The 13402-nt window shown below is 38.2% G+C and overlaps 1 protein-coding gene across 1 annotated transcript; it reads left to right on the top strand.

Moving 5' to 3' along the window:
• The first annotated feature begins 3312 nt into the window (after nucleotides 1-3312).
• si:dkey-51e6.1 lies at nucleotides 3313-4328 on the top strand. The gene is made up of 3 exons (XM_006800454.3): nucleotides 3313-3539; nucleotides 3869-3993; nucleotides 4078-4328. The coding sequence occupies exons 1-3, from the start codon at nucleotides 3326-3328 to the stop codon at nucleotides 4168-4170; spliced, it is 432 nt and encodes a 143-aa protein (XP_006800517.1). The 5' UTR covers nucleotides 3313-3325; the 3' UTR covers nucleotides 4171-4328.
• Nucleotides 4329-13402: the final 9074 nt, after the last annotated feature.

Genomic DNA, 13402 nt, shown 5'->3' on the forward strand with positions numbered 1-13402 from the left:
GCTTTTATGATGGTTGGCTTGGTCCAGGTTTCCTGAAAGCTTTCATAACAATTGGACTTTTGAGTGGAAACTCCACCCTGACTCTTATACTCCTCCACTCTGCGAGAGGCTGTTCCTTTTGAGATAAAAAGAAAAGCAAAAGTTAAAAAGAAAAGAAAAGAAAAATTTATTAACACAGTTGCTATTTTCATTAGTACTTTCAGTATCATTGTCATGAGCAGAAAACAAGTGTATTTACTTCGGTTTACAAACTATTTTCATGAAGTTACTAGTGTATTACATTTTGTGCAACCTTACATGAGTATCACACTGCACTGCACGTGCAAATATTGCATTTTTAAACATATGCACAACCACTGCATATAGTGTTCTTCACTGAGATGCCATCAAAACATGCTGCTCAGAGTGCTTTAGAACAATAACATGTGCAAAAAGCTGCTTCAAAAGCACCTGTGAACATCATTTAAGTTAAAACAACAGGCAGTGGTTATTGAAGTCATTGTTCTTACTCTAACCATGGTTATCTGCAGGAAAACATGTACAGTCACCACTGCTTTGCATAAAAAGAGCTTCCCAGGGATACTGATGCTAGTAAGATTGCACCTAAATCAACCAATTATTGGAGCATGAAGAACTTTAAAGAGAGAAGTTCAGTTGTTATAAATACGTTTTCAGGGCAAAGCCCAGCAAGCGCCAGTACCATCTCCCAAAGCAGGGGTTTCAAACATAAGGCAGGGGGCCAGAACTGGCCTGCCAAAGACTCCAATCTGGTCATTGGATAGTTTTTGGAAAATGTCAATGAGAGGATACATTTTAGATTTTTAACTGCATTTTCTATATTTTTATCAGCTTGTGAAAATACCATGCTTGAAAAGTTCCTGCTTTTTTACTGTCTACTAAAGATTTTTTTCTTTCACGTTATTAAAATGGGCATTTTTGTTAATTAACAAGATGTTTTATAATTTTAGGACAGACTGGGCAATGAGCTACCAGACTTTATCTTTAAGTTTACAAACTAATTTCTTACAATTTAAGTCCAAAGACTGATCCTGACAGATTTCTTTCATTTACCAAAACAGCATTTCTTTATCACGAACAAAAAGAGGTGTACTGTTGAAACTTCTTTTTCTTGTATCACAGGGTTTAAATGTGCAGTTAAACTTCTTTAGATTGATAGAAAGAGTTTCACTTTACATGAAAGGGGGCTGTATGTGGCCCACAGTGTAAAATGAGTTTGCCATCCTTGTCCTAAAATTATTCAGTTGCTTAGGAAAGACAGCAGGCAGGTGAGAGTGAGAGTGAGACTGATGTTTTGCAAAAAACTACAGGTACTGCAGAGGCCTGTGTTAAAAGTCATCTTTCTCTGATGAGACGAAAAGGTGAGCTCTAACATCAGGCCTGTGTCATGCCAACAATAATGCATCTTGTGACTATTCGTGTGTGGGGTTATGTCTCATACATGTGCGTGGGATCACTCACAATTTTGCCTAAAAACATAGCCAATGCCATTCCCAGCATGCTGGAGCAAAAGTGATAGCTAAGCTTGGGGAACATCATCAAATGTTTGGAAACTCCCCAGACCTTAATTCCACTGAGAACCCGGTGGACAAACAAAAATCCCCAAAACTCCAACTGCTGATTGTGCACGAACTGGCTGCCGTCAGCCAGGATGTAACCCAGAGGCTGCTTGAAAGAATGGCAGGATGCCAGGGCAAATGTCACAGGTCTTAAGAAAAGGCCAAATATGTTTACAAATATTGACCCTTTGCATAAACTTAATGTGATTGTCAATAAAACACATTTTGACACGTATCCTCAGTGTACAATAGAAACAGCCAATAAAAAGGTCTAAACACACAGAAGCAGTAAACTTTGTGAAAGCATATATTTGTGTCATTCTCAAAGCTTTTGGCCACAATTGTAATTTGTTAAAAAAAAAAACACCTGAGGGGAAAAGAAGAAGAAATTCAAAGACAAAGCAAATTGTATGACTTAAGCGTTTAAAAATACAAGTATTAAATATGAAGCCACTGAGAAGGAAATTCTTTTTCAAAGCTCTGAAACACTGGGAGCTGATAAGAGTCTATCTGTGATTGACTTGTGTGCCACTGACATGTTTTCTTGGATGTCAGGAGAGAATATTATCTTCATCACTAATGAGGATTTCTTGTGTTTGCATTTGTGCTTCAAGAAATCTCACGGCCCATGTCTAAACCTCAACTGTATGCAATGAATCATTCTGACTAACACACAACAACAGTACAAAGTGTGCAAACAGACGCTGCATAGAGTAAAACATGCTTTTCACAGTTCAGAACTGACATGTCATTGAAAAGGAGGTGTTGGTAGAAAGCAAGGGGAAAGATTTTGTAGGAAAGATCACGACAGTCGCTTGTTTGCGAGTGTCTAGAGATGGAAAATGTGCGGCACATCGGAGCAGAGGTGCCTGCTGGCTGCCTGCGTTTGCAGAAGTGACAGTTTACATCCTTCCTGTCTGAGCTGAGGCATGGGATTGTAGCTACTGTTACTGCCACATCTTAACCTGACTCCCTTCCACAATTAGATGAAACAAACTCTCTGATTAACTAACACAGCTGTGAATAGTAGAGCAATTACACAGTTGTAACTATGGAACAGACAGTTACACAACTCATCACTATTAGTTACAAAAAATCTAAAGGTTTATTGGACTTCCCTGTCTTATTGGCTTGGTTATATGGGAAAGGCTTTGTCTTTTTAGAGGTTTATCTTTCTCTGACTGTCCTAAAACGTCTGTGTCCTTTGGCTCCAAGCTTAAGGTAACATGATAAATTACATCTTAATGAAGTCACAGGGCAAACAGGAGTCTAATCACGCAAAGCAAGACCATGCATCCTGCTGCCTGCTGAAGCGTTCTTGATGTGAATCCAAAAAGATAGGATTCCTTTGTATTAAGAACCAAAAGGCCCTCAGAGGGAGGATCAAACCTAACTCTGAGGTTTGATCTTGACCTCTGATCTCTCCGATAGACACCGGCGGACAATCTGCCGCATGCTGCAGAAAACGGCCGAAAGCAGAAAATTCTCATACCAAACTTAGACATTTGACGATCTCACTTGTGCGTCTGAGTAATGTAACATAATGTTTTCTAATGCAAATCCACGGTATACACAGACTGCAAGGAACGCAAATTCAAACACTTCGCACTTACTGCCATATGAGGGCGCCAGAGTGCGAGCGCGCCGTTAAATCTGCACATTTATGGCAACAAGTCGCGAATGTCCTGCCGCTTTAAGAAGCGAAGTAGAAATCCTGACCCAAATAAAGGTATGTGTGAGAACTACTCATGTTCTCTGTGGTCAGTAGACCTCTGCGCAGTTTGAGAGTCTACGGCGTTTTGCGTAAATCTACAGTCGCAATGGCAGACGCTCTGGCTAAAATCCCCGATGTGGAGATTGATCCAGAGGGAACTTTTAAGTACATACTGGTCAGAGTAAAAGCGAAAGATGGCGATGTGCATAAAGACATTGTCCGTGGCACAAAAAATGCCGAATATCACAGTAAGTTATTATAGTTGGTTTCAAGGGGAGCGTCAACTGCGTCAGTTCGGCGCGAGATATCGTGCACAGCAGTGACTGTTGGTGCAGATATAAACCTATAGCATGTAGTCTATTTTGCATTGTTGTCTCATTGTTATGGTCCCTTTGGTGGATTTTGCAGACGTGCATTGCGGAATAGATACTGCACAGAGCAGAGGGATGAAATTCATGCCAACTTAGTCGTTGGAGACAACTACCAAATTTCCGTATTTGATTCTAATTGCTATTTTTATTAAATTGTAACTAAATTACAATCTCAATTTCTTCTAAATGTCTTCATACATTTTCAGATCATATTTTTGAGAAGGTCAACCCTGCTATGGAGGCCTTGGGGATGGAGTGCAAATGCCTTGGAGGAGGGAAGATCGAGCACAACAACCAAGAGAAAAAGATAAGGGTGTTTGGAGAATCCACTGTAAGTGAACTAAAAGCTGAATGAAAAGTTAAAATCTTCAGTAGTATTTAATTCACTAATGTCAGGCCTCTTGCTCACTCGCAGGCCTTTGGTAAAGCTGACCATGCTGTTTCTGTGGAGAAGCTGAAGACTCTCTTCAGCGACTATGAGATCACCTGGTCGGACGACAAAAAATAGTTGTAACCTTTGTGACATTTCAAACGTCCGCCTTTATTTAACAGTTCTGTGAATCAAAACACATAATGGTGCTTTAACTGTTCTGTAACCATTCAAATACAGTCCTTCTGCATTTCACGTTTGGTTTCTTACTCAATAAAGCACAAATTCTGATTCTCTGCAGTTGTAAAAATTTTAGTCCTTCAGAATTGAATTGTGTATATGAACTCTGTAGATATTCCTGTAAATACCTTTTTGACTTTTAGTCCCCATTAGCCTCGGTTGAATAGGAGTACATTTGCCAGGCGTAAAGTCCATACAGGAAAGGGTGAGTCTGTTGGAATCACAGACATATCCTGTTACACAGAAGGGGAAAGTTTATTGTTGAAAACCCAAAAGAGAGATAACAAGCACTTTCATTTAACCCACGGATAATCACTTGTGTTTTCGTTTAAGTCCGGATAATGATAAACATCGAGCTAAATTCAGCAGAACTCTTTCTAAACGGTAGTGCAATAATAAATAAAAGCCTGCGATAAAATATCTCCAATCAAAAAACTAACAAGAACTCAGAGTGAGAAAATAGCCCGAGCTGAGTCATATTTTAAATCACACGTTGAATTTTGAAAAGTTCTTCCGCCTTCAGCATTTTATGGCTTTAATCCAGTTTAAATTTCACTTTTACTTTTATGCTGCCAAAAAAAGGCACTTTTAAAATCTGTAGTAAACAGGTGGTACTTACACCAGACCACATGGTCATATTTAGCAGGCACAGTATTTGCTGTGATCAACTTCTTCAGTTTGCATGTTTGCAAACACTTTGGTATTTAGTAAAGGTCATTTGCAGACTCTGGGTCATTAACTTAAGCATAAATTGATGTTTTAATTTGATGACGGCACTGTAAACTTTGTAGTGCTGTTAGAGGGAACCACTTGGTTGTGTCACGTGATCCACGAGCACATGAATGATTTTTGTCCCTGTTGTGATTTGGTACTGTGCAAACGTCTTGAACCACCCATCATTTCTTTGTTTATTGCACACAAAAAAGAAATATGTGCAAAAATACACAGAAATACAATTTATAAGGTAAAAAAATAATTTGTACATTTCTACTGAGCTTGAACTCACGTAGGCAAGCTTTCTTGTCATTTATTCAGGTAGTCACTTCACTACCTGTATGTGCCACGCAAGCTTCCACCATGTCTTACAGATGCCTAAAAACACCCACTGTTGTACTTCTCTTCTGTACATGTTGACAATTTCAACCAAAGATTTTAGTTTTGGATTCATCACTCCATAAGACCTGATGCTGCTGATTTTCAGTCCAGTGTATAATTTGGCACTCCTTGGCCTTTTCCCCTCTTTCCTTCCTTAAGAATGGCTACATGATGAGTCTTCAGTAAAAACTCATCATACACAGTTTTTGTCAGGTCTTTGTTGAATTTCTTCCTATTAAGAACATGTTGTAGTTTTTAGGCCTGCCACTTCTCCCCTTCACCAGTTTCCTCGAATATGTTAAGGACTCAGGCTGCTTTACTAAGATGTCTTTTATCTGAAGTCACAACACTCATTCATCCCTTGAGCTAGGCGCCTTTTTAATGCATGACTGATTCATAGGTCAAGTGGCCTGATTAATCAAAAAACCATTGAAAGTCGTCATGTACAAAGACATTGCTCAAGACCACTTAAAAAGTATAAAGAAATGAGTGGTAGTGACTGTGAAGAGACAAGATTCATTCTGGTGTTTATTTTTTAACGTGACACAGTGTGTGTTTTAAGTGTGTTTCTCCTATAGTAGAACACAAACGCTGCGTTTTCTCAGCTGTGTTAGCAGTACATGAAAATACTTTGGGTGACTTTACATTGACAGTTGATTGTTGTTTTTAATTTAAAAAAGTAGCTTTATTCTTCATTATAATGATGAAAGAAGTAATAGACCTTTTACCATAAAAGACTGCATTTACATGAAATTCACAGCCCAATCTTTCCGATGATATTTAGGTTGGCAGCATGATAAATGTCACCACTGGCACACATTCCTGTACTTTCCGTTTCACTTTGACTCACTTAGTGCTTAAAAAATCCCAAAGAAAACATTTGGATAGAGAGTACCATGTAACGTTGCAGACAGGATTGGAATTAGCTCATGTTGACACTCTGAATAGACCTTAGTTCACACTGAGTCACATCAGAAGACTTAAAAAAAGTTACTGGCTAAATTCTGCCAAATACCCCATGACCCTAACAAAAACAATAACAAAAGCCATTTTCCTTCCACTTTGTATTCCAATCTACAACCGGTTTCCTTTAAACTGATAACCTTTCCATTATCTAGGTATGGGGAGGTCTGTGTGGGAGGTAGGAGGCTTAAAGTGAGTTAGACTCAGCCCTTTTCTTGTAAAATGAATAATTTACAGTAAGAAATTAGCAAATTCTTAGTAATCTTATTAGAGGACACCATCATAATATTTCCATTGTTTTTTAAAGCATTTTTTTCAAATATTCATTTTACCCTATTTAAATGCATGTTGCTTTGAAGGTTCACTAGACTGTAAAAGTGTCTAATTTATTGAGATTAAACTGTAGTTTAGGTAACAATATAAATATATATATATAAATTTGTTTACAAACTGCATATATATATATATATATATATATATACATATATATAAAAATTTGGTTACAAACTATATATGTATGTATATTTATAGTTTGTAACCAAATCTTAATATTTAAGTGGTTGCAAAGGTTGCAAAAGCCTTAGAAAAAGTCATGAAACTGAAGAAGTTGTAGGACTGCTGGATTTTGACCTCACTGTCCATCAAATAAAAGAAATGCTTTTATTTTGGGGAACACTGAAAATATGAGTCTTGAAAAAGACAAACAATTACTGAATTCTACAGGATTCAGTAATACTGGTTTCTTTTTTCTTTTTCTTTTTTTAATTATAACATAGTAGTAAGGGGAAAAACCACCATATTGCCATTGTCCCGTGTATTTTTATACTTCCAAATGTACTTCAAACAGGTTGGAGCCTTGTTTCCTGAAGAAGAATGTCCCTTCCTGTAGCAGCGCCAGCTCACACCTCAGGGTGTCTGGAAAAGAAGTCAGAAGAATAACCAGCATGGGTTCACTTTAATGTTTAAGATCTTATCTCCAAAACAATAGCCAGTACTCCATCAGGTCAGAGTCAACAGAAATTCCAGATGTTCCAGATAAAGGTGTGTGTGTGTGTGTGTGTGTGTGTGTGTGTGTGTGTGTGTGTGTGTGTGTGTGTGTGTGTGTGTGTGTGTGTATAGGGTTAGGGATATATATCTATATAGCTATCTATATATCTCTATATCTATCTATCTATCTATATATATAGATAGATAGATAGATAGATAGATAGATAGATAGATAGATAGATAGATAGATAGATAGATATAGAGATATATATAAATAATGCAGTTGGTTGAATGTTATAAATAGCTGCAGAGAGATGAACAGCTACAAATATCTAGACAGAAACTGCTTCCAACGAGGCAGAATCAGAACACTTCCATCTACTTTATTTATTCTAAAGAAGATATACTGATATTACATATTGCATAATGTCCCTTTTTTCAAGCTATAAATAAGGGTTAAGGCCTAGGAAATTTTCATTTATGGCCATAAGACTTTTCAATAAATATGCACTTTTTTAAGTGAAGGCATCTTCTTTCAGCCACTACAGTGGATCACCATCCTTCATCTTTCATCCTCTTCTGTCACATCAGCCCTCTGCTTGTCCTTTTCGATTAATATTTTCTGTGGTTTTCCTCGTTGATTGAATCTGGGGTCTAAGATCAACTGAAAAAAAAATCAGCTTATTGAAAAATGCATTTCTAGCCTCTATGTATCATAATTGAGATATGGAGAAAGCAAACCTTTTAGACCCCAGAGAGAGATTTACAGATACAGAAAAGGGGATTTTTTGTGGGGGGGTTTTAAGGGAAAGAAAGACATTGATTGTTTCCTTGTGTTCATGTCTAGTCTAGAGGTCATTAGTGGGCCAGGTAAACACAAGGTTCCAGGAACTCAGTGAATTACTGTCAAAGGAAGAGAAGAGAGTAACTGCAGACTGCATCCTTCTTACTGTAATTACTGCCCCACCAAATTGTGTCAAAAAAATATTGGAATTTATGGTGAGGATCAAGTCTCGAGGAGTGATTAAGTACACCAGATAGCAAAAAATGGAAATTTATGAACATGGGAAAAAAGTCTGGTAAAGAAAGCCCCATTCTCTATGAAGAGCCAGATTTCCTGTCACCAGATGTAGTTTATCAGAAGGGAAAGTATGGAGACAAAGCCGTCTGTGTTATGTATGTTTGGGTAAACCATTTTGGATTTGCACAAGGCGTCAACATTTGACAGCTGATGTAGTTAGAAGAGAAAAATGATCATAGAGACAAATAGATAAAATTCAAGAAGGAAAATGAAAAGATTTTGTTAAAATTGCTTAAAGACATTAAAGCGTGAGGCAGAAAAAAGGAGGATGAAACAGAGAAACCTTCTCAGAGAAAGTCCGCATCTCTCCTCGGAGCCTCAGTGTGTGAATCGTGATCTCAACTGTGCTGCTCCAAAGGCTACATGTGCTCCACCTTGACCTTCACCGTCACTGTACAACAAAGACACAGGACAGGACATGGTGCCAGCAGACAATTAATAATAATAATAATACATTTTATTTATAGGCGCCTTTCAGACCCTCAAGGTCACCTTACAGTAACACGTAAACATACCATAAAAAACATAGGAAAAATGTATATATAGCGAACATGGTAGATAAAATTTAGACATAAACAGTCATAAAAGTATAAAAGCAAATATAAAAACTGAGCAAGGTAAAAATGGCCTAAGAGAGATCAGGTGTATGCAATTCTAAACAGATGGGTTTTGAGTAGTGATTTAAAAGTGGTGAGACAGTGTGTGGTCCGTAGAGCAAGTGGAAGTGCATCCAAAGTCTCGGGGCAGAACAACTAAAGGCTCTGAGTCCAATGGTAGTCAGGCGAGCAGGTGGCGAAGCTGAAGAAGAGCGGAGTGTACGAAGGGGCGAGTATGTAAAGTGATTCATTACTGACTACGATCTAACACCGGAGGTTTCACATTAACAAGCTGATTAGCTGAACGTCCACCTCCACATCAGAGTTTTCTCACATAGCCCACCACACCACTTTCCCAATGGACATACTAGACTGTTGATTGAAGCCATGACTTGCGATCAGGAAATAGTTAATAACATCAACAGACAACATCGCAAGTGGGACGATGATGACAATAAAGTGTACAGGCAGGCCATGATAGCACTGTGCAAGGTCAGACATTATGGCACATTAGCAATCTCCTCAGAGCCTAATGGAAGAAGAAAATGGAAAATAAATGGACCAGGACGTGACAGGCCTAACCATGTACCAATCTGTACAGGCTACAGGCTCTTTGCCAGAAACCCTGACTCCAACCGTTTATCAAGCTCTAGTTGGAGGAAGAGGTGGTTCCACATGAGGCCCTCTGTTTCTAATGCTATCAGGGGTGACATTGTGCTAGAGAAGTCCTCAACGAGGATAAACTTGATGATTGGAAATTTGGCAAGGTGGACTGAAACTGGGGAAGACACGCAACTGCTCGGATTCAACTGATGCAGGAGGTTGGAGGTGCCACACCTACACATCCAATAGCATCTGTTTACTCAGTTTGTCACAAGACTTGAAGATAAAGTCAGATTCTCTGTGAATGTATATATTAATTATCATGCCAGATACATCAGTCTGACTTGATGCATAGCCAGCAAGTCATCCTCCTTATTGATTCAGGTGCTACACACCTGAATTTCCAACTCTTCCAAAAGTTAGTATTAACTGTGTTCATGCTCTCATTGCATCCGGAGAAGATGCGAAATAAAATTTGACTTTAGTCTTAAGTGTAATGATGAATAAGAGAAAATCTAAAAGTGCTTTTTTATTTTTTGTTATGATCCCCCGTTTTGTTTTTGTCTCTCTTCTGGAAACTGTTAACTCACCTTTGTGCAATTGGCCGTAACGTTTCTTCCACTTAAAGCTGAAGAAATCTCTCATTGGATGCAAGATAACTGCACCAAGTGTACTTCTGTTGAATGCCTCTCATAATTAGTGTTTGTTCAGCTTGTTGGGATTTTTTGCTTCCTCTGACTCTCTCCGCTCTCTCCTGTGCAGTTGCTTCCAGTCCTGACATCTGGTCCAAGAGAGAGAATCCTGCTATTAATCTTCTGTGCTATTTGTTTTTCCTGTGGAAAGATTTCAGTGGATGTTATGCATGCCCATCTTCCAGTTCACATCTGAAATAACTGCCTTGCATAAATCCCTGTTTACATCCAAGTGCCAGAAGGTTCAGTGTACACCTGACTCCCAGAAACAGTCTCTGTTTTGTTTCTCATAAATACTGCTATACACTAACAATGCCTCTTCAATACAAAAACAATAGCATGCTTTATGTATGATACACAATGAGGACATTGAACCCATCCGGAGTTTTGAGTCAGATGTTTATGTTATATTATAAATATGATATACATGTGTAATTAGTGAATGCTTAAAGAGAAGGAATGATTTAGTGGTGGAGGAAAATCGTCATAGCGCCACTGTCCCATATATGTTTATATTTCCGAGTACACTTCAAGCAGTGTTGCAGTGAAGAAAGCGAGATAAGCATCAGTGTGGAGCCCAGTTTCATAAACAAAAAGTGAGCTCCCACTTTAAAGTTTTAGGAAAGGACACAACAGCAAGCAACAGCATGGCTTCACTTCAATGCTTAAGAACGTATCTGCAAAACAGAGGCTACAGAAATTCCAGATCAGAATCAGAATCAGAAAGGGTTTTATTGCCAAATGTTAAGCAGGTTTACAACATTAGGAAATTGCTGCGGTGCTTAGTGCAAACATACTGTCATATAACGCTTAAATAGACATGAAAATAAAAATAAGAATAAGAATTAAAAGTGCTAAGTAGATAGATGGCTCAACGGCTACAAAGGTCTAGAAAATGGGGGTTTTATTTTTACATTATGGTTTAATTTGCCATAAAACTTTACAAGAAATATCATCATATTGATTGCAAAGCATTCTTTTCTTAAGTGAAGTCTTCTTCTTCTTCTTCTTCTACTTCTTCTTCTTCTTCTTCTTCTTCTACTTCTTCTTCTTCTTCTTCTACTTCTACTTCTTCTTCTTCTTCTTCTTCTACTTCTTCTACTTCTCCTTCTTCTTCTTCTACTTCTTCTCCTTCTCGTTCTTCTTCTTCTTCTTCTACTACTACTTCTTCTTCTTCTTCTTCTTCTTCTTCTTCTTCTATTTCTTCTTCTTCTACTACTACTACTTCTTCTTCTTCTTCTCCTTCTTCTTCTTCTTCTTCTTCTACTACTTCTTCTACTTCTCCTTCTTCTTCTTCTACTACTACTTCTTCTTCTTCTTCTACTTCTTCTTCTTCTACTACTACTACTTCTTCTTCTTCTCCTTCTTCTTCTTCTTCTTCTTCTTCTTCTTCTTCTACTACTTCTTCTACTTCTCCTTCTTCTTCTTCTACTACTACTTCTTCTTCTTCTACTTCTTCTACTTCTTCTTCTTCTTGCTCCCTTTAGGGGTTGCCACAGCAGATGTAAACTTGATATTCAGCATCTTTTGTCCAATATATCCACTATACCGCCTTTGTACATACTAATGATAATAATAATAATACATTTTATTTGAGGGCGCCTTTCAGAAACCCAAGGTCACCTTACAAAAAAACAATTAATAAAAGGAACAGTAGTACTTAAAATACATGAAATAAGTTAAAATTACAAAACAGAGCGTGACAACAGATGAAAATCAGCATTAAAGCGAATAAGCCAGTTTAAACAGGTGTGTTTTGAGCTGTGTCTTAAATACGGAGAGGAAGTCAATATTTCTTAGTGCAGGAGGAAGAGAGTTCCAGAGCTGGGGAGCAGAGCGACTGAAAGCTCTGTTCCTCATAGTGATAAGGTGTGAGGACGGAACAGTAAGATGAATAGCAGATGATGATCTGAGAGGGCGGGAAATAGTAGTGATATGGAGCAGGTCACACAAATATGAAGGAGCAGATTTATGTCCAGAGTATCTAATTTTTGCATCTTGTAATGAAGTATTTTAAGATTAAGCTGCTTCTATGTGTCAAGTGGACTTCAGAAGGTTCCATATTTTCTTATTCTGCTTTCATATAATCTTTTAGACTTGATGTAAAAGTTCTCTTTTATCACACAATATTCTAACTGTAGATAGATAACTCTGTATTAGTAGTTCAGGATTACAGTCCCTCTTTGTCGAAGAGCACGCAGACTGCTGTCATGCTGTTTGCACTGTTGTCTTATCTACCTTTGCAAAGGTAAAACAAAACTCATAAAGATAACCTGGTTGTGTGCACCTTAGTTTATTTCACATTTCCACAACGCTTTGTCTTCAAACCACTTAACTTGAGCTGTTGTTTCACATACTCATTTCTAATCTTGTCTATCCTGATCACCTCTTCTTCTTCACCTGTGTTGTGAACTGTCTGTTGCTTTGAATGGTACCTCAGGTATTTCAAATGGCTTCTGCTCCATGTGTCTTCAGTATCTCCCTGTTATTCTAACACATGTATTCTGTCTTGGTTCTACTGACTTCCATTCCTCTTCTCTCCAGCATACCTCAACCTCTCCAGGATCTCTTCTATTTGCTCGTTACTCTCTTTACAAATTTCAAAGTCAACTGCAAACATTAAAATCCATGGAGACTTCTGCCTGACCTCATCGGCCAGCCCGTCCATCATCATTGCAAACAAGAACAGACTCAGAGCCGATGCCCTGTGTAATCTCACCCCAGCCTGAACACATCTGTCACTCCTACCACATGCCTCACCACAGACTAGCTTTGCTCATGTGTCATGTGATTGTTGTGTTTTCTCTGTTTTCTTTGTGATATTGTAGAGTCTTCACCTTACAATATAAAGCACTTTGAGGCAACAACAGTTGCCTCAAGGCAAGGTTGTTGTGATTTAGCGCTATATAAATAAAACTGAATTGAATTGAATGTCCTGCACCACCTTCACTACTCTTTACTTCTTTTCATGCAGTATCACATTCCTCTCTTTACACCCCATCAGATGTTTTCTTCTGACCGTAGCTACAGTTCTCCATCAACACTCTCAAAGGCATCGTCTAACGCTCCAAAATAGTTTTAAATAATTTGGTTAAAAAGTCCACTGATATAGC

Source organism: Neolamprologus brichardi, chromosome 23, assembly GCF_056152115.1.
Source record: "Neolamprologus brichardi isolate AB-2024 chromosome 23, ASM5615211v1, whole genome shotgun sequence".
NCBI classification, from domain to species: domain Eukaryota; kingdom Metazoa; phylum Chordata; class Actinopteri; order Cichliformes; family Cichlidae; genus Neolamprologus; species Neolamprologus brichardi.